Source organism: Ctenopharyngodon idella, chromosome 12 (genome assembly GCF_019924925.1).
Source record: "Ctenopharyngodon idella isolate HZGC_01 chromosome 12, HZGC01, whole genome shotgun sequence".
Classification (NCBI taxonomy): Eukaryota; Metazoa; Chordata; class Actinopteri; order Cypriniformes; family Xenocyprididae; genus Ctenopharyngodon; species Ctenopharyngodon idella.
In genome coordinates, this window is record NC_067231.1 from 23,876,533 (window position 1) to 23,903,931 (window position 27,399).

At 37.2% G+C, this 27,399-nt stretch overlaps 1 protein-coding gene and 1 long non-coding RNA gene across 3 annotated transcripts in view; one reads left to right on the top strand and one right to left on the bottom strand.

Annotated features, from left to right (window-relative positions):
- Window positions 1–520: 520 nt before the first annotated feature.
- On the top strand, window positions 521–5,323 carry LOC127524102 (uncharacterized). 2 transcript variants are annotated; one of them, XR_007932997.1, is made up of 3 exons: window positions 521–566; window positions 4,164–4,326; window positions 4,433–5,323. It is a non-coding gene; the product is annotated as an uncharacterized LOC127524102 (long non-coding RNA). The 2 variants fall into 2 exon arrangements; XR_007932996.1 differs by having other exon boundaries at window positions 4,164–5,323.
- si:ch211-216b21.2 (heparan sulfate glucosamine 3-O-sulfotransferase 3A1) overlaps window positions 4,830–27,399 on the bottom strand; it is a 40,229-nt gene continuing 17,659 nt past the window's right edge. The window contains exon 2 of the mRNA XM_051915462.1: window positions 4,830–6,911. Coding sequence (XP_051771422.1) covers window positions 6,290–6,911 — 622 coding nt within the window. The 3' untranslated portion in view covers window positions 4,830–6,289. The remainder of the gene's footprint in view (window positions 6,912–27,399) is intronic.

Genomic DNA, 27,399 nt, shown 5'->3' on the forward strand with positions numbered 1-27,399 from the left:
TAGTATCATTGAGCTCTATTAAAGTTTGTATTAATATTTTGACTTAGTTTTTATTTTTATATTTTGTTTTCATTTCAATTTTTTTAGTTGAAATTTTTTGCAATTTTCTTGTTTTGATTTTTATAAATTTTATTTTAGTTTTAGCTTTAGTTATTTTAGTACATCAAGTTAAACTGAATTAAATGTTTTTTTTTTCAGTTAAAGTTTATTTTGTCCATTAATGAATGTTTAACTATAGATAGATAGATAATTAAAAGAGTGGCATGTGATTTTTATACATTTAAAAAAAAATCTCTAAAAAAGTTAAAAAAAATGCCTCTCACAATCATTTTCAGGCAGCAAATATCGCCCCTTAGTAAAAAGTCAAGTTTTAATATCACTATCTGTGTCCCATTTTGTCTCTCTGTCTTATTGCAGCGCACATGGTCTTGTTGAGGCAGGATGAGTGTGTTATCAGGACTAACGAGAGACTGAAAGGGGGTAATTGTGTACAAGTGACTACACACAGGTGTCTTCACCCTCCCAGTGTTGAGTTGGCACAGGCCCTCGCTGACAGCTGGGGACAGGTACAGTCTTTTGTGTGTGTGTGTTTGTGGCCTTCATATTCAGTTCAGCCTCAGTGTTCCACTGTCTTTACCATGTAAATGCAGCTTAGATGGTTAAATGGATGGAATAAAAGAAAAGACCAATCAAATATGACATCATTGAAATTCAAATGTGACAACATTGTTAGAATGTTCAGCATTTAAAATCTGATCAACAGCAAGGTAAAGGCTGGAATACGCTACACAACTTTTGCCCAGATTTATGCCCCAATTTTCAGTCTGGGCGTGTTGATGCTAGTTACCGAAAGTCTGCAGAGTTTTGGCAGGCGGAGTTGACAGATTTTGAAAAAAAATCCCATTGTGTATCTATATGGAATTTAGCTTCAGACTATGATTCAATCCAGCCGGAGGATATCAAATATGTTTTATATTTTGGTAACACTTTACAATAAGGTTAATTAGTTAAAGGGATAGTTCACCCAAAAATGAAAATTTGATGTTTATCTGCTTACCCCCAGGGCATCTAAGATGTAGGTGACTTTGTTTCTTCAGTAGAACACAAATGATGATTTTTAACTCCAACCGTTGCGGTCTGTCAGTCGTATAATGCTTGTCAATGGTAACTCCATCTATAAGAGTCAAAAAAAAAAACATGCACAGACAAATCCAAATTAAACCCTGCGGCTCGTGACGACACATTGATGTCCTAAGACACGAAACGATCGGTTTGTGCGAGAAACCGAACAGTATTTATATCATTTTTCACCTCTAAATCACTACTATGTCCAACTGCCTTGCACATTCGGTTGGTGAGGTCTGAAAATGCGTTCTGATGACGGAAGTGATGTCTCGCGCTTATATTTCAATAAGTGCGAGACATCACTTCCGTTGTCAAATTTTCATTTTTGGGTGAACTATCCCTTTAACTTTAGTTAATGCGCTGTGAACTAACATGAACAAACAATGAACAACTGTATTTTCATTAACTAACGGTAACAAAGATTAGTAAATACAGTAACAAATGTATTGCTCATGGTTAGTTCATGTTAGGTAACACATTAACTAATGTTTAACTAATGAACCTTATTGTAAAGTGTTACTGATATTTTAAACTGATTTTAGGACACGTATTGTTTTTATTTGTCACACGTCTCCAAGCAATGTGATGCATGCATTTGCATAAGTTTGTTGTGTTCAAAATGACCTGAAAGTCTGGGAGTGTGTGATTCTCAGTCGTTTAGTGTATGATGGCAGTTTTTTTTTTTTTTCTGTAACCATTTACAAAGTGGGCAAGTGTATGATGCCTTGTGTTTTAAAATCTGTTAAATTGGTTATGACATAACATTTTTTATTATTATTACAAAAAACAAACAAAACCAAATATATGTGGAAAAAGTATTATTTTTAACCCTCATTCTAACCTTTTGTGGTGGCTCCTTTAAGGCGTGTCCATAAATGTCCATTGTTATGATTGGCTAACATCATTGCATAGGAAAACGTATCAACACCCCCTCGCTATTGCATGTGAGTAAGTGGTTTTAAAACATTATCATATATCATTATCATATATCATATCATTATCATTATCAATATTATAAAATAATTTACTTACGATTAGTGACGAAGCTGCTGTCAGATCCAATACAGCTGACTGCTTCATCTGTCAACAAAAGTTTTGTTTGCGAACTCTTCATTACTGTGCCTCGTTTACAAAACAATCTGCAGTCAAATGCTCCAAACAAACATGTAATCCTCCGTGATATGGGACACCATTAAAAATAATCCATCCTCTTGTTTCTGATGCTGGGATCCTTCTGAAGTCTATACAGAGATGCAAATGAGTTGTTTAAACAGGACGTGTCAAAGCGAATGTTCTTTTATTCTTCCAGTTGTCCTGTTGTCGGCAGACTCAATCGTGTGTAGTACCTCAAAAATTGAATGGGTATCTGTACTGTAATTAGTAGGGATGTGTCACAATTTTCGATTAGTTGATTTAATTATAGAATATCGAATAGGTTGTGCGATTATCGTCTTAAAAATATTTCCCATGTTTTCAGTGCTGATGCGGTGGTGACCAACCAGAGGGTGGCGCGCGCTGCCAATAATACACCTAAAAGCTGTCAATCAACTCCCAGACAACCTCACATGCACACTAGACTTGTGTGGCATATAACAGAGACATTAAAACTAATGTTCACATAAGTGCCGTCATTCAGTCTGTTCACATATGTTGTAACGTGTTTAGGCAGCCTAAATCATTATGGCTTGAGGTAAGCTTGCTGCGATAGTCGGTGTTGCCGGTGTTACTGGTGCTCAGGCGCAACACTGGTATCATCACTTGCCCACCACGGCACCGCCCCCCACCGTTGTTTTGATTTTTTATGGTAATAAAAATCATGTAGTTCAGTTAGAGAACAGACAATACAATTAAAAACTAAACGTATCTGCTTAATTCAGCGTGAGCTGAGTGAGAGTCGAAGCACAGATCAGCAGCAGGAGTCAGATTTCACCTCACTTCGCCCATTTCGCCTGACTGACAAGACGACGACGAAAGATTTGGTTTCAAAGCGAAATGTAAAAGTGTCCATTTTAGCGGGTTTGTCATTTTACTGTTTTGTTGTTGTTTTTCATTAAGAATAACAATGAACGCATCATTAAAATAATCCCAGCTTCCTAATTGGGAATAATTTGAAAGTGAGCATGCATGCGTGCATACAGGGGAAGGGTGCCATTTTCGAATAATAATCGAATATAATTCCCAGCGATCTTCAAATATTATTTTTGCTTGAAATGCCCATCCCTGGTATTTAGTGTAGACAGTGTCAGTGATGATAATGGCTTCCATTTGCTTTTGACGTGACACAACGCTTACATCTGGTGTAGGCAAGTGTCAGCCGTTAAGCGACTGAACGCCAGTGGGCGTCTCTGGAGGCAATCACATGCAAATATATTTGCCTGTATGACGTCACGAATCCTACAATATCAAAACCAGCCATTTTTGGAGCTTGATTAAATAAATGCTTTGTTTATAATGAGGAGGGCATTTTATGCTATGAAACTTGCAGGATGTTTTAATGGTACAAAGACCTCTTATATGTCAAAAGATCAAGGCAAATTTGATTTCTCATGTCATGACCCCTTTAAGATTTTAAAAGTCATGTGTTGTCCTAGAGAGCAGTTGATTTGTGTTGATTTTATTTGAAATTATTTTCAGAAAGTTTGATATGTGTTTTGAATTGATTACAGAAATGTTGACTGAACTTAAAGTTATTTGCAAATCAGCAAGTGACTGAGTTATTTGAGAATCTTTTACATCATGCAAAGCATTGCAGATTTACATTGATGGATGATTATTTTGACATATGGATTATTGCATGTGTTTAAGCACTTGTGGGCTCATTAGTAAGTTCTCAATCCCTAAATTCGACAGTTTTATATAGATGTCCTTGATTAGGATTGTGATGTGGTTGAGCTGAACAGCTGGAATAGAGTCTGTAAGAAACCCAACCTGTGGAATTTAATTTAGTTGCGAGTCAGGTTAACACACTGTTTAAGTTCATAATGAACACTGTCAGATTCCAGCCTGACTGCAGAGTCTCTTTTTAAACAAACGCACAGAGTGGATCGACGGGACTCAGGGGAGCACAGAGGCCAGCGATGAAAACGAAAACAAACGAAAGCCAAGGAACGAGGGATTGTTGGAGAGCTGGTGGCTGTCAAGAGCCTTAAAGCAGAGATACATTTGCATGTGATAAACAGAGAGAGCGAGCAAAAGATAAAGGTTGGGTTAAAAATCCAATTCCTCCTCAAGAGGTTTTTGTGGTTGCCAGTGCAAGTGGACCATCCAAATATCCATTTTGTCCATGTCTTGCTGTCTCCGTTTCCAGCGGTGCTCAACAAACGGTCGTTAACCAGCCAAATTAGAAAAGCGAACTCCCGACAGGCTTATGCACAATCCAGAAAATAATAAACCCACAATGAGGAGCATCTTCTGGGGGCCTCGAAGCATCCTGGAGCCGCCTGGCGTGGACAGAGATAAGCTAAGACAATGAGGCTGGATGGAGCAGGACAGATAGGACTGCAGCCAGTGGAGGATGAGGGCTGCTGTCTGCTGCCATGGTCTTGAGCCTTTCTGGAGCCACAAAACACTCTGCATTTTGATTATTGTTTTGTAATTTCATTTATGTAGCATTAACTAAGAACGAGTGTCATAATTGGCCAATAAGCTCTGTATTTAGGTTCTTATTGATGTAGGATTGCGAATAGAATCAGTCTGGGAAATGCTATTTTTAAAAATGTTTTTTTATTAAAAGTGTGCTTTATAAAATCCATTATTCAAATTAAATAAACATAACTATAAAAGCATAATGTCACTGATAATGTTGCAAAGGAAAAAATTAATTCACTCCCTCTGAACTTAAAGGTGATGTGTGTAATTTCTGCTCCGCCAAATGGAAATGCAAAAAATAATGACTGTTTTTAAGTTTCTGAACAGGTACACTCACCCAAAACTATGGATGGCTTTTTAAAAGGTAATTTAAAGCATTTTAACATTGAAAAATTACACATATCACCTTTAAATAAAAAAAAAAAAAACACCATTTAGTGTCTTAGAGGCACTGCTGCTTTGTAACAGTGTCTTTCTCTTTCACACACATTCACTTCATACACACAGCTCTAAATGGACTCTTAAAAGCTTGCCATCCAGTCAAATCACAATTTGAACAAGCATTTGTTTGTTCTCTGAAACCAAAAACCCAAACCTGGGGGAAATGACATTGCATTCTGCATGTTTACCACATTGGCAGCCATTTTGTTGTCTTTGATCCATTGACACAAGAAATATTTTTGAGATAACATTGTTTCATAACTCAAATATCTTTCAGTAAATATAAAAAAAGCAGTCTTAGTGAACTGGATGGTAAACATTTAAATGTGCACTTTTTTTTAGACCACATTAAAAGTTTTAGAAAAGGCATTGTGTTATATGGTCCGAAATACAAAAGAAATCACCCACCCTCCACATGCAAAAAAAAGTGAAGGGAGGTGTTTAGTGAAGATTATTCAAAACATGTAAACTGTATATGTATATTTCTTTAAATAAATACATTTAAAAAAAATACATGTTTTTATTGTTTTGATATTTTCTTCCAAATAATTGCAAAGGTATATAAGCAGCTATTGTTTTTCTACATTAAATATGGCAGAAGGACTAATCTGATCTCCAACTTCCAGACACAGTGGATAATTCACAGTTCAACATCCAAATGCATAGTTCTAGAGGGATCTTTTCAGCTTTCAGCTGTCTCTCTTAGGTACTCTTACGGTACAGTATGCGGCTGTTGAAATTACAAATATGGTAAAAAATAAATAAATTCCCACACTATTTTAATCAACAAAGGCAATGTTTAACCCTCTTTTTGTCTGTATATTGTTGCCTGATGAGGATGTAAGAGGTCAAAATTTGAATCTGGAATCTGAAATTAAATAGAATCTGGAACAGTAATAGCAGTGTGAGGACATTTACTCTTGTTTTTGACATTTGTTCATAGTGTTCTGTACCTAACTTGAGTTGGATGTGGACTTTTCTCCACACTTTTGCTCCAGTTTTTCCATAGCCAGATTGGACCAATTTTTTTTTTTTTTTTTTCAGAGACAAGAACTGTTATCATAGTTGCTGGTGAGGTCACAGTAAGGTTGTTTCTCCTTTTTTCAACACTCAGGGTCTATCTCACGGTCTAATGTTAGTCATCCCATCCAAATTTCCTGCCTGTCATCTGGTAGAACTTCATGTTGAAAGGCCTGTAGAAGTCTCGAAGTCTCTGCACGACCTCAGGGTCGATGTTTGGGTGGGTCCGCCCTTTGGTTTTACCCAGGCAATGGGGCTTGCTGCTGCCCTCTGCCTTTTTGAGACAAGGGAAGCCCTTGGTCTGGTTGAAGTAGAAGTGTTTGTCTGTTATGATCCTCTTGAGCCCCAAGAAGTCCTGCACGCGGCCCAGCTCTCCAGCCGGGTCGCTGATCAGCCGCTCTCCGCTCACGAACAGGATCTGGCTCATGGGGAAGAACTGCAGCCAGTTGTCCAGGTGTTTGGCGTAGATGCCGATCTGAATGGCGCTCCACGAGGTGTCGATCAACCCTGTAGTCCTGTTTTTGAACGTCAGGCTCTCAAAAGTAGGAATGTCAGGCTTCTTGGACAGCGTCTGTGTGTAGTCAGAGATGGCTCGTGTGACGGGGTCCCGGACCACCACGATTAGCTTGGTGTCGCGGGACATGGCGCAGATCCGGGCCGGAGCCTCACGGGTCACAAAGTAGCTTGGTGTTTTCTCCATGGTGATCTGGCCCTCCAGGGTCTTTGGCATCAGGTCTCTGTAAAGAAATAGAGATAAGTTGATGTAATTATAGTAGCAGTTATGCTAACAGCCAATACGTACATGACTTGTCAAAAGATAACAGTGTATATATATTTATATATTGTCATGACTCATTATGCATATTTTTCATCATTTTACAACATTTTTGTCAGTAGTTTATTTGGTAAACTGTATCTAAAGCTTTCTTCTCTCACTCCAAAACACTAAAACACCAAAGCATCTAACATCTAACACTCAGAGTTGTTCTCAAAGTTGACCTCTGTTCATTTCTGAGAGAATGACCGCTTTTCTCCTAGGCTCTTAGTGCTAATCGAGACTCCATTAGACCATCAAGCAGTGACCTCAACATCACACGACCCTAGACCCTGTCTTCTATCACATAGATTTCTTTTCCTTTGTAGCACATTTAATGACAAGACAAATTATTTGCCAAAACTGCAAGAAGATGTATCTGACAAAAAAATAACAACAGAAAAATACGTTTCTGCACTGGCTTTTACAGATAGTTCTCTTTTAAGAAAAATAACCATTTATTTTGTTTCCATTACAGGCCAGCAGGGGCATGTGATTTTTCTCTTGTGCTTTGCATTCTAGCACGGTCAAATCTTGAAGAGGAAGAAAAGAGTCTAATCTGTTTGCCCATGCCGCTCTCACTCTCTCTTCCCCACTGCTCTCTAGTGCCTTCAGGACACTGACCTGAACCAAAGAGGATAAAAGCAGTGGATTAATGATTTACAGCACTCCACTCCACCATTTAGAGCCTCATAAGGCCCGTTCGCTTCAAATTCAGCCCAAGTGCAGAATGTAGCCCTCAATTATTTATCTCCCTCCACTAGGGGGTTTAGGCCTTGACAAAATGGCCTCCCTCAACCCCGATGGCAGTTTATGGGCCGTAATGGCATTAGTGGGCCGGGGGTCAGCGGCTTTAGATAGCCCTTTAGGTTGCTCAGAAATAGGCCCTCATTTTTCATTGGCAATTGTATTTCTTGTCACATCCCACCACAAATTCATGCCTCCTGATAAAAACAAGAGCCCAGCGACTTTCCAGCATGTGGCAGGGAGTGTTTATGTGCTGTGCAGCTGGGCCGTTTCGCTCAAGTGAACACCGTAGGTTGCTGATTGAGTCGGGTGTGCAGCACTCCCACAGACGGAAGAAGTTACTGGAGCACAAATTAAAGGGGTGATGTAACACACAGCAAAACTTTTTTGCATATTAATAACCTGTTTTTCCATTTAGCCGATGTTTTAAGTGACTTTCAGTATGCTTATAACAGGGTCAGTACCCCAAATGTTACCTGGGATAAAGTGTTTTGCTCATGAGGATCACGGTCGTTCAAGGAACGACTCTAGTGAGGTTCGAACTTGCAGAGGTCATCAGCTAGGAGTTTTAACAACCAGCTCTACCACCTATACAAAATCCCAGGTACTATCATTGCTTGATTTTTCATTTGATTTTTTTGATTTTGATTCTTCATTTGATTTTGATTTTTTATTATTTATTTATCGAGTGTGTTAAAATGTGCAGCCTTTATGCTTAAAGGGGTAGTTCATCCAAAAATGACAAATTAATTTGTTTGTTTGTTAGTTCATATATTATAGCATGCGTGTACACATTCTGTTTGACAGGTTGACTGAACTACATAAATTCACTACTAAATGTGCCCCAAAGTAAATTATGAAAACCAAAAAGACAAATGTACAATATTAATTACTAATTAATTCATGGGGTGTTTTAAAGAATTAAACACAATTTAAACAAGCCATGTGAGCTCCATGGGTGAGTAGATACCCAAAGGCCGGGTGGGCCCAATTTGCTGATGTGGCGTCATATCCTGCAGGTTGTGGGGCCATCAGGGACAAACTTTGTTCATGGCAAAATGCACAACATTGCCTCTTTTATGAAATAGACATGAGCTTGGTGCAAAAATGGCATTTATATTTAATAAGTTGCATCCTTCTTGTTGTCAAGGCAAAATAGTTGCACTGAAAGTAAGTCCAGGTACCAACATTCTACAAATTAAAGTAGTAGGTATTAAAGGTAGGTAAGTATTGGAAGGTATAGTAGGTATTGGAAAAGAACACCTAAGACTGCTAACCTTCTCCTTACCTGTTTCAACAAACAATGGAAATCATAGAGGGTTTGGGAACACCATTAATAAATGATGACAAAATATTCCTTTTAGGGTGCACTAACCCTTAAAATTATGAGTACAAGAAATAAGTAAAAGACCGGAATCATCTTTTGGGATGCGACTGTTTGAAACAAACCAGCAGTCGGGATAAATCTTCTTTCTGTCACAGCACAAGGCCATTTCTCAGACATTAGAGCCCCTAGAGAGTTTAAAAGTTAAATAAACTCTTGTGTGCTTGTAAGTATCAAATGATATAAGCGAGAGAGAGGGAAAAGGGAGACCAGGGAAGACGGAGTGAAAGAGAAAAGATGGACAGCTTTCACAGCTTTACCATTCTCTGAGGGACTGTATAAAAGGGAGGGTGCTAGTGAAAGAATATTTTCCTCCATTCCCTGGCAAGGGAAAGTGAGGCTTTCTCTAACAGATGTTTATTGGCGGCGCAAATGATGTAACACTTGAAGTAGCTTTGCCTCCGAGCACAAATGATTTACAGTCCTTTCAGAGCAGTGTTTGATGTCTTCTTCACGCTGTAAGAATATGACTCCCTGTACACACATTCAGCCATTTAATACAGGCAGAAAGCCTCAGCCATTAAACACATCCGGTTCATTGCAGGGTCCGACACGTAGCGATCCAACTGAAGGATATCTGTAAATGCTTTGTATCATATGCAGACAATAAGCTTTAAAGGGACAGTTTTAACCGTCATCATTTACTCACCCGAAGGTTGTTTCAAACCTGCATGACTTTCTACTGTGAAACAACAAAATTACATTTTGAATACTGTCCTTTTCAGTGCAGTTACAATTATGAACAATGCAAAAAGGACCATAAAACTACTTTTAACATACAATCTAAGGCCCTGTTTACACTTGGTATTAAGATGTGTTTTGGTCGATCGGATCACAAGTAGATGAGAAATACATCCGTTTACACCTGGTGTTTTAATCCGTCTCTTTTGCCCACTTTCAAACACTTCTGTCATGATTTCTTTGAGGGGAGGGTCTATGGGTGGGTAAATGTATGGGTTTTTTTTTTTTTCAGATCTTTTGAACTAATGGACAAAATAAGTTTGCGCAATTTACATATGAATGCAATCCGGTCGAATGCTTTTTCGGAAAGTGGTCGAAAGTGGACAATCTCAAAACGTTTTAGACCCCATTTACACCTGTATTTAGCGCTGTCCACTTGTGATTCGCTTCTTAATACCATGTGTAAACAGGGCCTAAGAGAAGTATTGATATTCGATTCATGTTTTAATTGTTCTTTTGAGTCTTTTCAAATAATCATTCGGTTCTTGAGTTCAAATCAAACTCAATAACATGGTCGAATTACCCACTTATTGGAGGGGAAGATTAACTGTAATTAACTTAACTTTTGGTTTGTTTCCCACCTAGAGCTATTGTATGACTTCAGAAGATGTGGAATATAGTGAATGATTAATTTGAAATGTTTTCATGGTGATTTTGTGTCATTTTTTATGCTTGAAAGCTTAATGAATTTCACTGAAAATATTAAACATCTCTACTTTTGTGCTCCACAGAAAAAAGAAATTTATACCAGTTTGGGCAACATGAGGGTGAGTAAATGATCACGAAATTGCCTATATATGAGATATATTGGATCTTGATGTGAAATTCATGTCCAAAATCAAACTAATTAAAAAACATTTTCGTAAGCATGTATTAAAACCTGCATGAAAAATTTAGAACAAAATATTCTTTTTGTTTTTGGAAAAGGCACTATGGCATATTACACAAATTCATTCAACCTTTTCTCAAAGCATTCTGCTCCATTTGTGTTTAATGCAAATGAACTGCTGCCAAGCATCTCTCTTCATATCAGGGCAGATTTACGTCTTCCTGCTGCAGTGCAAGTGTGCCGTACAGGGACAGACGGGGGCACAGCGAGTCAAACGGGCGGTAATCACAAAAGGCACGAGAGTACAGGGGCCACACCGCTGTAGATTCATGTCTCCCCACAGAGAGGTAAAGCACCCATAAATATCTTCCACAACTCCACGCTGGCAACCAGGGCAGATAATTGTCATCTAATTGGCTCAATATTTCTAGCCTTTGGCCAGACAGTCTCTTTCTCCCATTCTTTCTCTTTTTCTCACCGCTGAACTCCAATGGAGGTCAGCGGAGTGTGTCTGTGATTTACAACGACCGTCACAATCTGTGCGTGTGTGAGTCTGTGTGTTTTGAAATAACACGAATTAACTACAACTGTCTGACTTTGTGACCCTGTCAGCTGGTACTTTATGTAGCTGCGATGGTTCACCTGTCTTGAAGCGGCCTAGAGGTTGCGAGTATATGCGAGAGCTAATCACTGCTGATGGACAGCAGAGCAGGTTGTGCTGGAAATGATATGCGTTTCTACTCTGAGATCACTCAACCATCAAGAAAGCTCTGGCTTTGTGAAAGGCCAAAGCATTGCAAGCTGTTTTTGTGTGACATGTCTGTGAGCTTATTTGCCATCCACACAGTTTAGAGAAATGTAGATTGTCTTATGTCATCTATTATAGTGTTTTTTCACCTCACTTTTCAGCACATACTTTGTCTTGCATTCAAGGCAAAGAGTGACATCTGTGTGTGAGAGGCTGTGCTTGAGCAATGCAGATTGTATTAGAGTGACGGACGTCATTGCATCATTACCATTTCACAAATCTATGGAATACTTGATTCTGATTGGTCAATCACAGCATTCTGCAGTCAAATATTTTTATATCATGACTGCTAAATTACATAATTGAACAGGCTGTAATAGGCGACATATTCCTATAGGTAGTCAGCTGATGCGAGCTTGACTGACGTGACCTGCCACGCTATGCTAGATTTGCTTTTATCACAAAATAATAAATAAACAATACAATAATTATTTCATGCTATTTATATAATTTTATTTTAAATATAAAATATAATGAAAAAATATAAATAAAGGTATTTTTATTTTATATTTTATTAATTATAATAAATAGATGACATAGAATGACCAAACATGACCGTCCAAAAATAAGGTAATTCAATCTGAGTTTAGGAAAGTGCAAAATTAGCAAAAAAAGTTCTGGAATTCGAGCTCCTTAGATTTATAGCTGCAGGTTATGCAGGGAAATCTGCAGAAAGGTTTACTATATTTCATTTCATAAAGCGAATAAACTGGATAAAACTGTAGGGACATATTTCTCAAGGAGACTAAATATGGGAGATGAAATTTTAAATAAATGGTTCATTTCATGACATATTTAAGAACGTGTACAAGCACACACAAAGATTTTCACTGGATCCTTATGGTATTAATTCAGTCAGTGATTTAAACTCCTGTCATAATCCAATAAAATCTAATTTAGGCATTCTAGCAAAGTTTCCAGACCTGACACACAAACACACACACGCACACACACACTCACTGTACTTTATTCAAACCACAGTCAAAATGGGCCAGTACAAAGGAAAATGTACACCGAAAGAAAAGTTTCTTTTACTGTGAGCCGCTTTACTTTCACTGTAACAGGAATGATGGGGAAGCCGGAAATTTGCTTAGTGTATCTACAAAAAATACTATATTGACTACTATTTATTTAACCATATTTTGGACAAATAAATCTTTCCACAGGAAGTGTGGTAGAGTGTTTTTCTTTTCTTTTTCCCCCTTTCTATACCAACTACCTTTGCACAATTTAATAAAAATTTTATAGAGTTAGCTTTACAGTCTGTTCTTATAAATATATCAGCAGCATTTTAAGCACAGTGTGGCTTTCTCTGTCGCTCTCTCTGTCTAAGTCTCTCTGTGCCTTGAGTGACTCCCAAGTTTATTGTGTAAGAGAGGAAAAATAAGCAGTATCTCTGTGGCAACCTTCTTGTGAATAATTCACCCTCTCTAACTGTAGAGAATGATGGGCTGGAATGAAAGACAGAGAGAAACCACACTCTGTGCCATCAGAGGATGAACATGCTTTTACGTTCCACCAGTTAAAATTCACACACACACACACACACTCACACACACACACACACACACACACACACACACGCACACACACACTTAGACATGAAGAACCTCGTCTTCTCCTTCTTACGGCCTTCCGTTACGAGATGGGAAACTTTAATGTTGCATTTGCTTTGAGGAAAAACCCTGACCACTCCTCTGATCCTCTTGGCAGCTAAACTGGGCTGTGGATTGAAAAGTGAATGCTTGAAATGAGCTGAGTGTGGCTGAAGACATTTGTGGATTTATAGTCCTGATCCCCCACCCCGCTGCCGTCGCATAAACAGACAAAACAGCACGGGTCACTAGAGAGGCAGTTCACGCATTAGTGTGGGTGTTTGCCACTGAAGAATTGTTGAAGTGTGTGTAGTTGTGTTCGGAATAACACACTAAAAACTGCTCTTACTATTGCTGTAGTATGTAGTATGCATACTCTGTATTCATAGAATACCCTTAATTTTCCAAAATGAGACGTATACAGCAGTTTACTGCTTGGGATACTGTATGCTACGGAGCAACTAAAGGGACATGGTGAAGAAATTAAACGAGAAAAATTAGTTGGCAATTATAACAAAAGTTTTGCGAGCATACGCAAAAGTTTTTGCGCGGGAACGCCAAGGTCCTGAGTGCGAATGCAGAGTTTCTCAAGGGAGCGCAAACATTTTGCAAGCAAACGCAGAGTTTCTCGGGGGAACGCAAAAGCATTGAGTTATTACTTTTCCTCCCGTCTCATATTTTTTATTTTTTTCCGGAGTATGCCACAATACAATGGATTTGACTTGACCTTCCATTTCTAGAATGAACAAAGAAATTACCGCTGTGATTTTTAGCATATGTTTTCTGACTCATTATGTGATCGGACTGCCTAAGATCATATCTGCAAACTAGACGCTTTTTGCCGAAATTCGCCGTTTTGATTCAGAATTTGTAATTTATGTGAATTTTGTAGATCCAAAGAGGTTTTTTTTGGGCTACTTTCCCATAGACTGGATTTAGACCATTGATGTCTCTCGAGCTGTCGCGATAATTTTTGGCGCTCTGTGACATGACAGATTGCTGCAGCGCCTCAGTTCGTCTCCTCTGCTTTACTTGTTACAACATGAAATAAACATGAATGAACATCAGAAGGTATATGTTGAAAAATATAGTACAACTTACTGAAATCTGTATCGTCACATGTAATCGCTCAATCAGTGTTTCAACCACGGAAATGCGTCAATAAATCTGCTTGTAAACAATCTCACATTTACCTCAGAAAAGCCATTAAATGTCCAAAAACTCTTTAGTCAAATAGAAAAATTAACTTGGAGAGGAGCATTTTGCTAAATATATGCACTATATTGTATATTCATTGTATTTTTACTTGTACTTTTACTTACCTGTTCTTGAGTATTGAATGTATGTTTGAATAAAATCTGTTTTATTACAGCCACCATTTAAATGTTAATATATATATTTATAAAATAAAGATTAATCAATTAATTTTAACCTTTAATATTATAATGATGTACCAACTGTGGTTCCCTGTATAGTTTACACCATTAGTTAAGAGATATTTTTTTCTTTGAGGAAATTTGCCATGTACTTTATCTGATAGGGCCCAATTCCAACTGTGAAATTTGTGTCAATGCCCAGCCCTAGTGTCAATAAATGTTTTTTTTTTTTTTTTTCACATTAAGCAAATGTTATCTTTTCCCTTTATTTTCTTGTCAGATTGCACCAGAATGCTTCGTTTACATGTTAAAATCACAAAAAATTTCTCCTGGGGGATGATACCCCAAGACTGCCCTACAACAATTTACTTTGTAAATATGTCACCTTTTTCACCTCTTGTGAGTTTGCAGGTCTATAAGATATATCGGAGTATTATAATGGATTCTACACCCCTGATTACTATGATAATTGTAATGCAAAATAAATCTTTGCATATGCGTTTCCAAGTGCGGCTGTGGTGACTGGGTATGTGCATACTGTATATGTGTGTGTCTTTGTGGTAGGCTCAAGCTAAAGGCTTTGGTGTAAGTTTGAAACTACACTTCAACATGGCACCTGCATTACTTTTTAATGTCTTTCTGACCCACTTGTTTCTGAGTTGCAGAGTCGCAGTCATAGAGGAGTTACAGACACCACATACAGCGACAAGATTATTCTTAAAGACGTTAAGGCTTGTTTCTCTCTATTTTAATTCATCAGCAAGTCTCTTTATCTTTCTCTCCCTGTCTTACACACACTCTCTCTTCTTTTTCAGCAAATTCAAGAGGATATCAAGAACCTGAGAGTGATAAGACACCTAAACTTAATGCCAAGCCTCATATTTGAGGTTTTGTATTCCCTGAAGATAAGCTTAATACCTAAGTGGTGCTGGTTCCTCCAACTTGTCCATGTGGAAACATGATTGGGACAACTTTTTCAGTAAATCTGCATCTGTGAGGTAATGAAAATTCATGTCAAACGATTGGTCAAGTGAAAGTGTTTAACTTAATCTCACTAGGGTGCAGGATGCCATATGTTTATTAAGAGTCAGCACTGAATAGAAAAAAAAAAATCTCAATGAAAAAGAAAAAAAAATAATGCCTGTGTATTCGATTGCTGAGCTGTGCAGAGATTAGTTAACTTTAAACGGCCTATTCTTTAGTATATCCTCTTCCATTTAAGCCCTCCGTTAAGAGGCAATGATTTTCTGCCAGGTTCAGTCTTTCTGCCAGGCGTGGATACGATCCCTCAGGAGGAAGCTGGGGACGATTAGACGTCTGTTACACCAGACCTATTAAAAATCCCCCAGTAAGAACCACATAAGGAAAAAAATAACAAAGAAACCTGACCTCTGCAAAACAACAATCACTCCATACCCAGTTATAGACTGTTAGATTTCACAGTATTTTAAAGTAATATGTTGGATCTTTAACTCTTTAACTTTATTAATAAGGTCCAGGTATACAGAAAGATGTACTGTAGCCTAGCTATATATAATTAAATATAATTCCAGAACAGTAACAGTCTTTTTATGTATTTTTGCTTAGTGACTTTTATAGTGATAGTTCCAGACACTTTTTCGATGATACTACTAGCACTTTTAAGCAGAATCTTATTAGATTTGCCGTAAAATGTCGGGCTTTGGAAAAATCTATAAAGACTGTACGTTCGGGCTCAAAACAGAAGGCCTTACGTTCACTGCTTTGCTTGAGTGATTGCTTTGTACGTGCAGCTCAATAACTGTTAATCTCAATTTGTATACTGTAATTGGTTGTAATAGTGCTTCTATGCAAGGGTTATTATGGGTTTGAATTCAGTTTTTATTTTATTTTCCTTTTACCCTTTCAGCGTAGTGTCATTTTTCATTTCCATATAATTTCATGCAATTGCGGGTTTTAAAGTCAGAATTGTGTGATATAAAGTGCAAATGCGTGTTATAAAGTCAGAATTGCGAGTTTATAACAAACTTTTTTTTGTCAGAATTGTTTATATCTTACAATTCTGACTTTATAACATGCAATTGCGAGTTATAAAGTCAGAATTGTGAGTTATGAAGTCAGAATCGTGAGATATAAACTCACAATTGTGAAAAAAAATCAGAATTGCGAGAAAAAAGTAAAATCTTCCATGTAAACTTGCAATTGTGATATAAAAAGTTGCAATTATCTTTTTTATGTTTTATTCAGTGGCGGAATCAAGCTTCCATAGTTAAATGATATAATTCAAAAAAGCATCTGTAAATTTCTCAGGTTCAGGCAAGTTATTATCTGGCATTTTCATGCTTGATTTAAAATTTAATCCTTTATTGATTTTTGGCCCACTTTTTTTTTTTTTTTTTTTGAAGCATGAAAATAAACTGACTTAATTAGCAAAAATATATTCACAAATACACACATTTTTATGCTTGCATCAAAACCGTGCTGAACCAGAAACACACATGCTGTGACCACATTATGTTCTTCTGTGTTTTCTACAGCTGAGGTGATCAAACCCAACACATATGGCAGCCATGCTGCGGTGATGCTCGCAGTATCATTAGTCTGGCACTCCTACAGTGAAATCTGCAGGTACTTGCTTCTTCGAAATGACTTTCAGACCTCTGGCACGTCTGCATATGTTCTCTATTATAACAGAGGCTCAGAGGATTCGCTCCACATGTCAGAGTTCTTCCTGTTAGTTGTGACGCTGTGGGTGAGAGACCTGCACTGCCTGCTAGTTCAAGTTGCGCTCTAGGCACTACTGTGATGTTTTGCTTGGTATTTTACCCCTTCTGTGTTCTCTATGAGGGCTCTAATATCATTGCCGGTGGGTTTTGACCCCTCTGTCTGCAGATACAGTATGCAAAGTAAAGAATCAGATTCTTGCTTTATTAGAGTTCCAACTCTAAATTCTGATTAGATGAGTCTAGTTTAGTAGTGTTGAAAATTTTTCAAAATCAATTGTAAATTCTCAGAATTTGGACTTTTTGCAAGTTTCATTCTTGATGTTTTGGATATAGAGCTTGCACAGATACATATGTTGTTATAAACAACCAGTGAATAATTTAAATAATATAATACAATAGTGTTAGGTGAAGTACAGACCTAAATTTATGTCATTATTCACTCATAATATTCACTTCCATTGAGCTGTTAACCACTGTGAACAGAACATTGAGTCAGTGAGTTGAACTCAAAAACTGATAGATCATTCAGGCTGTATTTGTGAGCAGAATAAACTGCTTCATTGGAAAGATGTGACTCAAAAGAATGGTTTGGTCATGAATTTCACATTGTTATTTTTTTCTTTCTTAGAGTTTTGGCCTGTTCCTCATAAAAATTGGCTTTTAAAGACTTAGTAGTATATTTAGACGACTTTTTAAAAATGTATATGATAGTTTTATGGTGCTTTTGAGTCCTTTTTTAAGCTTGAAAGCTTTGGACCCCATTGAAATTGCATGGAAAAACTTTCTTCTAAATTTCTCCTGTTATACTCCTCAGAAGAAAGAAAGTAACTCATATGTGTGACATTAGGGTGAGTAAATGATGACAGAATTGTTATTTTTGGTTGAACTATTCCTTTAATCTATATAGTCGACAATTAAGAAAGAGTAGTCATGTAGAAAATTGGTGTCAGAGCAAAGACCATCGTAACAAAAGGCTCCTACTCTCATTTGTATCGCAAACACCATGAACGAAACTTGCAAAAAAAGGTTATTTTGTTATATCTAGTCCTCGTTCTGAGAGGATGACCAGAAGAGATGGTACAGCATTATCCCAAAGAGAGAAAATCATCAGAGCCACTATAAATCAAACTGGGTGAAGATGACATGAACAAGCTGCTCTGTGCTCAAACTCTGCTCTTTTGTGTGTGGCTCTGGTAACAGGGCTATAAATTAGACACTGTGCTCTCATTGCTTGTCTAATATGGACCAGCAGTTCTGAAACCAATGCCCTATGGCTGTGAAATCAGCCCATGAGGCTTGTTCATCATCTGGATTTTTTAATCCGTTGAAATAGAGAGACTGATGTCACTGTTTGCTTCTGAGTTCACACCGAGTTTGCTGCTTTGGTGACACTGAAGTAATAAAAGCTGATGTAAGTGTATGACTTAATAACTAATAATGTGGGGTATGCTTGTGTGAATGCAAATAGGGCCAGCACATGGCACATGGATGCACACTCACACACCACCAGTGCCGTAAAGAAGGGAAATCCCAACTCAATTCCTGGCACCTGGTCCTCCCACAATATAAGATCCTGTAGAACAGCAGCTGTATGAAGGCAGCCATTGTTCTGCTCTAAAGGCACCAAAACCTGCCTGGCTGTGTTGAAATCATGATTGTGACAATGGTTGGTCTTCAAGACCACTTAACAGAAAATACAATTACAGTCACATGATCCTTCAGAAATCATTCTAATATGCTGATTTGGTGCTCAAGAAACATTTCTGTCATTAAAAATTTGATTGGTACTGTAATAATTATAGCAAGTGCATACTGCACTCCTGATAATAAAGTGTTTTATAATTGAGCTTCGAAATGTGATATAGTATAATACAGAAATAATAATAGTAAACTAGTGCACCAGTGCAATATTATTGGGACTTATATAATCATATAAAATTGATGCACTCGATGCAAACCAGTCTTCTTGCATTGGGTTGTGAGCGATATTAACCAAAAACTAGTGGTCTTTGCCTCTGCAAAACTTGCCAATATGTTGTTTTGGGTTGTTTTTAATGTATTGCTTTGAATGTGCTTACATTTGGAAATTAGGAAATTGTGAACTGTCACAGTACTGTATGTGCTGCATTTGATTAAGAACCTACTTTTGAATACATTCTACAAGTATGCATGTTTGTAGTACACTGTAAAAAAGAATTGTTTAACTTAAAAAAGTAAGTTACCTGGTTGCCTTAAGATTTTGAGTTCATTGAAATTAAAAATTTGAGTTAATACAATGAAGGTGCAAATAATTTATTATATACAAAAATTATTATAAACAGTGGCTTCTACTGCAGCAACTTCCATTTTTCTTAGTGATATTTAGCACCAGTTTATCAGGAAGTGCCGATTTTGAACTCTTCGACTCATTGGATGGAAACAGTGCTTTATTCGCGAATGTTTGATGCAATATTCCAAATTTCACAACTTTGGATGGAAACATAGCTAGTGTAGGAATATACTCTGGACATCTTCCATGTTCAAACTGTCATTTATATGAATACTCCTTTCCAATAGCCTAGTAAAGCGTCCATTGCTGGTAAAGCATTGGATGTGCACTTAAGAATCCCAGCAGAAGTCATTTGGTTATTTTTCTCCTCCTGTTTTATGAATGCTATCTCTGATATGTTGGCTCCTAAACAAAAGAATGAACAATAATAATAGTAATGTTTGCTAAAATTAAAAAAAAAAAAAAAAAGAAAGAAAAGAAATGGAAAGAGTATACCAGCACCTTTTGATACTATTTTCAACATAGTGTGATTTGAAATGTACTAATCCATAAGCTTACATAGTATATTAGATAGTATGCAAATTGGGATGTCTGGTCTTAGGTGTTATATATTATGTCCATCTAGCCCATTTTGGACATAAAAAGCATATAGAAAAATCCTGTTTAAACAATCTGAAGCTGTGCAGAGTCAACCTGGTTATGGTATTTCTTCAAGAGCCAGAGGTTTAATTCCTTTTTATTTTATAATACAGACGTTTTGGTGTCTGCACCACTTTTATTGACCTATTTAGGCCAATAACTATGAGCTAGAAGGAGTCACAGGCCGAGTAGTGCGGTTTGGGAAGGGATGAAAGTAGGGAAAAGGGAAGATGATAAAGAAGAAGAAGAAAAAAAGAGAAGGCTTAGGGATGAACCATCAAGCACTTTATGGAAGAGTGAGGAGCAAAGCTGATTACACAGAGTCTGCTCTCTCTCTAAGTCCCTCTCTGGTTGTCTTAAACTTTTCTTCTCTTACTGTAAGCTATAATCTTTATTTCTTCCTTGTTTAATTTCTGCTCTTTCATCAGCCTCACTTGCACTTCACTGTCACTCTCTCTCTTCTCTTCCTGAGCTCTTTCCATGTGATTATACTTGAGTCTGTTCTTCACTCAGTCTCTGTTCCTCATCAGTTCTCTCTCTCTTTCCGTAAGACTCTTATACTTTGAGCTCTGCTAACACAAAAGACTCCCATCCTGCTCTGCCTGTCATGGTGCCAGTTCACTCACAACTCTTCCCTGCGCCGCTACAGCCTGCCATCATGCAGACTTCACAGCTCAGATTAGCATGTTTAAAAATGCCATTTTATCCCATGCTTCATATAAACTCATTACAGTGCTTGCAAGGCAGCACTAGATTAATATTGCTTAAACATTATGGTTAGGGGTTTGTTTTAAACACTGACTTCTGAAATTAAAGCAGCCCGAACCAATTAACAACAAAGACTTGACTTTGTAGATATTTTGTAGACATTTAGATAAGCTGTCAAGATTTTCTTGTAAACTTTGTACAATTCTACCTAAACTTGTATCATTGTTTAATCACCCTCATGTCTTTTGAATCCTGTATGCTGTTATTTTTAATTTTCAGTCTTTATTTATTTAAATGCATACATAAATATTTTATTTTCTATACAACATTTAGTATTCAAAAAATGCCTGTGGTGCCGGTTGGATGTCAGTGACATTCATTGGTTCACAACGTGTTAGTTCTTAAGTGCATTGTAACCAAATGTCATAATGTTTAACCTGCACCATAGGTAATATTTGCATACTGAATCACAATTGGTCTTCTTTCTTGCATATAATTGCATATTGAATTAGGATCTTTTCTTACTCACATCTATTTAATCATCTGCTGAAACAGTGTTGGGTCATGATGATTCTCATGTGCAGGTGACAGAAAATTATTAATCTATTTAATTAAAGGGTTAGTTCACCCAAAAATGAAAATTCTGTCATTAATTACTCACCCTCATGCCGTTCCACACCCGTAAGACCTTCGTTTATCTTCGGAACACAAATTATCAAACTGCCAAAGTCACGTGAACCATTGAAATTTCGAAACACTGATGTAACAAAGCCTCGTTTACTGAAATCACGTGACTTTGGCAGTTTGATACACGCTCTGATTTGAAACAAAAGATTCGTAAAGCTTCGAAGCTTCATGAAGCAGTGTTTTGAAGTCACCCATCACTAGATGTTTTGAATAAAGTCATTATTTTGCTTTTTTTGGTGCACAAAAAGTATTCTCGTCGCTTCATAACATTAAGGTTGAACCACTGTTGTCACATGAACTGTTTTAAATATGTCTTTAGTAGCTTTCAGGGCATTTGAAAGTGTTAATTATCTTGCTGAGCCATCGGATTTTATCAAAAATATCTTAATTTGTGTTCCGAAAATGAACGAAGGTCTTACGGGTGTGGAACGACATGAGGGTGAGTAATTAATGACAGAATTTTCATTTTTGGGTGAACTAACCCTTTAATTAAATAGATTAATAATTTTCTGTCACCTGCATGTGAGAATCAACATGACCCAACACTGTTTCAGCAGATGATTAAATAACCCTTCAATTGATCAATTTGTGCAAAACCAAAGTTTAAACTTAAGCTTACCTGAAAGTTTCCTTGAGGAAATGCAAATCTAGTTACATATATTCTCTTACTCTCTTTTCCTTCTACAAGGATTTCTTGCTCAGTACTAACATGTTCAGAAACCAAAACACAGCAGTGTGTGTTGCCCATCACAAGGTCGATTATAAGTCTGTTGCTTTAAATATTTGATGGGATTTCGTCCCCCTTTCCTCTTACATATTGGGCGGAACAAGTAATGTGCCTCGTAATAATGTGTTAGCACTGTAATTTATCTGAACAAGGAGTGTGAAGAAAGGCAAGAGGGCTAGAAAATGGGAAAAAAGGGGTGGGTTAATGTGCCATTTCCATTTTGGAGGCCTTCTTTTGCATTAGCCATTAAGTAAATAGCTCAAGGAAAAAATGAAGCTCTGTTCACCTCGTTCACATCCTGCAGAGCTGAATCATGCGGTACAGGTGACCGTGGCGGTAAAATGAAAGAACGGAGCTATCTGCGGCAGTTGAATTAGTATGTTTAATATGCAGGAAGATTGAAATAGAGGGGAAGAGATGAGTAGGGTGATGAAGAAAGCCTTTGTGGTTTGTAACGTGTCTGAACCGAGCGGCGGTTGGACTGGGCTCGAACCCAGATTCAACAGAACCAAAAAATATGCGGTGAACCCTGATAAAAAGAAATATCTGTCCTGGGGGAATAGAAACATGTAGAAATACCTCTTCCTTTTTCCTACAGTGAAGGAAAATCCATACCACGGAGAAGAAACAGTCTTTTTGCTGATAGGAGGTGTGACGAAGGGTGTTGTGAAAAGCTGTCAACAATGGTTAGGTTTCCGTATAGGACTGTTATTTAAATGAAGAGGATAAGATGAGGAATGGATTACAGAAGGATGCTGTTGTAAGACTTCAACAAAAGACCAATTGAGAACTCTGCCTTTGTCTTGGAACAAAATAGAAAGATTGGTTTTTGATAGAGTGACTGTTTGGAAAATAAGCCACTTTTTCAAACAAGAAAAACAATGGAAGAATTTAAATTTTGAATGTTGGCAAGCTTAAGGGTCACAGAGCCTGTCCTGGAAAACAAAAGACTGGTAATTTTAACACAAACTGACATAAAGCATCTGACATCTACGTGAATGATGATGCTTCTTTCAGTGGTGTATTTATACAAGTTATCCGTCTTACAACTAATGTGCTTATTTCAAAAAAATAAACGCACTTACATTCAACCCTGTAAGCTATACACTCTTAATGGCAGTGATTATAAATGAACAGTTGTCTGTGTCGGCCGTAATGGCATATAGGGGTGTTGGGGTGGGCCGTCCCGATATGATAACTCGCCTAATCAATCAGAGAGATTTTACTCTATTTTTTCATACTGATGCAATCGCTCCTCAAAACGCATTAGCAAAATGGGAGAGTGCTGAAGGAAGATAATGTGCGAATTTTTGGGGAATCGAGAGAGAGAGAGAGGTTGAGTGAGGAGGCCATGCTTGAAAGAAAAATGCCCTGCACATACCAAACAAAGTCTATGAATAAAAACGGGGCGTGAAAAGAACGATTAGAGATTGAAATGGATTATAATGAGGACGGGATCACTGTATGAGCATCGCTTAAGAAAAAAACATTTGCCAAAATATAGAGAATAAAATGCGTATTAGCTGCATTCATATTCTCGGTGATTTAACATCTGATATATAATGGCATCTGATTTGCATATACATTAGCTATCACGAGCAGCACGATGTATGAAAATTGCAGAGGAGGCAGTTGGTCATTTACGCGCAGTTTGAGGCAGCAGAAATGAGTAGATTAAAAACAAGTGTATGTGTGTGTGTTGGAGGTTTTTTTGCAATTATGGGGAAAGCAACATTCTGCCAGCTCTAAATCCTTCAGTGCTGTAGTTTAAAGAAGCTCCGCATCAGTATTTGTGTCAGTGTGAGAAAGTGATGACAGAGAAATAAGCACGTGAAAATGACATTGACATTTACACACCCTCCACATCATTAACACATTTCCACATATTTTAAATCGGTTCAGTCAAATCTGGTGCAGCAGGCTATATTTTAAAATGCAGCCCGATCTTATGAGAAAGCAAGAAGCTGTATGATTTGAGATATCATTCATTTCCTTGGCACAAACAATAGCTATGTTTCCATCCACCTATTTTTATGCGCATTTTGGGATATCGCAACAAAAACTGCTGGATGGAAACGCCAATATGCGCATAAATTAAAAAAATGTATGCGCTCATTTGAGTCGGATACATTTTTTATCCGATAAGAAAACATGCGCATTATCTATGATGAAAACACATTTACCGAATAAATTCCTCGATACGCTTCAAAAAAAGTGACTTTGCGATGGGACGGCATAATTGGACTAACCAGCAGATCAATCTCGTTGCACAGCATCTGCAATGCTGTTTTGGTTGTTCTGAAATGCCTGAGCAAAGTTTGTCGTCAAAGTGGTTTGGTATAATTCCCTCCCAGAACTGTCTTCATGACTGCGTTCCCAAACAGTAGTATCCACCTCCGAAAGATAACACGTTTATTGCGTTTCGTCTGCACGCTCTGAAACTCAAGTAATTTATTATAGGCTATACAAAAATTATTATATACAGTGGCTTCTCCTACTTTTCTTAGTGATATTTAGCGGCAGTTTATCAGGAAGCGACGATTTGGTTCTCTTCAACTCACTGGATGGAAAAAGTGCTTTATGTAAGCAATAACGTACGAGAGGCTGTGCTGTATCGTGAATACGTCACGGCTGAAGGGTGTTGTTAGGCACGACGTGAAGCGGAGTGCCTGGAACCGCTTCAGCCATGACTTATTCACGATACAGCACTAGCCTTGAGTACCTTATTGCTTTTATAAAACAGTTACCACACAATACAAATATTAAAGCCAAAAATGTGTATCAATGCAATTTTCATGAAGTAAACTTTCACTAAAGCCTTCCTTCCACCGAAAAAAAATATTCCCTGACCGTGAACAGCAACAGAAGTTACATTATTACGCCATTAGATGGCAGCAAAGACTGTCTTTATGAGTGTGTCAGTCAGTAGCGAAGACTTTTACATTGAAAAGACTGAATTGTTGTGAACACGGAACAAGACGCAACTGACAAATGCTTTGACTAGCGCTGTCAGTCACGGGAAAACCCCTTAACTGTTAAATGGACAGGATAATACATCGGACATTTAAACTGATTTTTTATTATGAACATAGGACTGACCTGAAGGAAAATGCTAAATCTGAATGCAGGTAATAAACTTGCTCACTCGATCTCTTTCTCACAATACTCTCTACATAATACAGTAAGCTTCAATGAACAATATCAATTGAGAGCATACAGTTTACATTGCTAAGAGTGGTAGCTAAGGGTGTTGTGTAGTGATACACAGAACTGTTGGGTGAAGCGGTCATAGCCGTGTTTTATTGTGAATAAAACACAGCTATTGACCAATCAGAATCAAGGACAGGAAATAACCGTTATATAATTGCAAAGGTTTTATGCAATATTCTAATTTTGTGCATATGTTATATTTACAACTTTGTATGGAAACATAGCTAATGTGGGACAAGTTATGTGTCAGGCTCAGAGGTTTTCTAGCAAAAGTTTTAGGGATAGGAAGACCCAATAACTAGGCAGGATTTCTAAGTCTGTTCTTCCCTCCCCTCTGAGCATCTAAAGCGATTAAGGACCTCATTGTCTGATCTGGCCGGATGTCGGAACATTGATGTGTGGGATTGTTGTGTGCGGCTTAGAGTGATATTAGGTGTGGTCGGAGGGCCTGATGCCTCATTTGTGCTAATAAAATGTCTCAGAATAGTTTGTGTAATGGAATTATGGTTGTTGTGGAAACTCTGAGGGACCTCAATTAAGGTGATAAGCAAATGAATCACCCACAATGGTCCGCCTGTGTACTGTAAACACTGGGAGGAAACAGGAAGTGATCTGACTGAGAGATTTTTAAAAGAGGACATAAATCTCTGCATTTCCAAGCTGTTTTCCCAAAGGTCTCTTGCTCCGAACAAAAGGAGGATTTCAAACTTCCTTCTCAGAGATAAAATGAGGAGGGGTAATGTATACTTCCATAAGACCATGGCTAAATATAACTTTTGAGTTATGTGAGTTTGATAAAACTTCCTCTTCAGTTGATCATTTATAGCACTGCAGTAAAGCATGGTGATTTAAAACAAGTGGCTCACACTCATTTTTTTTTTTTTTTTTTTTTTTACTTTTGATTTCTCACGCTCTTCTAAGGTAATACTTGCTGTTGGGTGTTTGTATGTGCATGCCACACTTAAAATACATTTAAATAACAAAATATCAATAATAGTGGCATCTGAAAACAAAAGAAACAAAAGAAGCTCTAGCTTTTCTCAGAACTAACATTTTTTTCCTCTTCAGTTTTAGCAAAGTGAATATGAATATGTTCTACTAAAATACTTAATACTTAAAATACTTATATTTTAAACAATATACAATAACAATATTTTATCATTTAAATATTTGTATATTTTAAATACATTTTTATTTATTTTAAAATAAATATTGTTACATTTTTTATTTACTGTATTTTTAGTTAATTTTAATTTAAAACAAGACATTGTTTTGCTTGAAGGATTTTTTTTTTAATAATAAATTGGTTTTTTTTTTTAAATATATTTTAATTCTTTGTAAATGAATCTTTCTTTATAATAAATTGGTTTGATATTTTGTTATTTTTTGATATTTTGTTAATGACATTAATATATTTTTAAGTGGCTAAAGTGTCCAAATACTTTCTGAGACCACTATATTGTGAATTGTGGTCAACAGTCATACAATGTCCAAAAAAATACAAGTAATAACTACTTGTTAAGCAGAGACAGCGGAAACGTCAGTACTTGAGACAGTAGCTGAAGGGCGTGTCTCTCAAGAGGATGAAGGAATGAGAGATTTGAAGGACCTCAGAGGCATCGCAGTTCTCAGGGTGTCCTGTTTCAGGAGGATGTCATTAAAAACACTCTCTTCCTGTCTCATCTGTCCAAGCTCTTTAAATATGCTGTCACACTCACTCTCAAAAGAATGACATAGATATACAGTATTAGTGTGCAGTCTGAGCATTATTAAATGTTTAAGGCTTGTAGGCCAGGTCGTGAAGAGGTCGTACAAGCTAGTGGTTTCTGTTTGATTTTTGTTTGACTCCACCAGACAAACAATTTTTAATTAAATTAATTTTCGATCTAATGCAGTTGTGTCTAGATGTAGTTTAGTTTATAACTACACTACAAGAAATTGAAAGTGAAATGCAGGAATACTTCCTTGTCTCACATTGCCTTGACC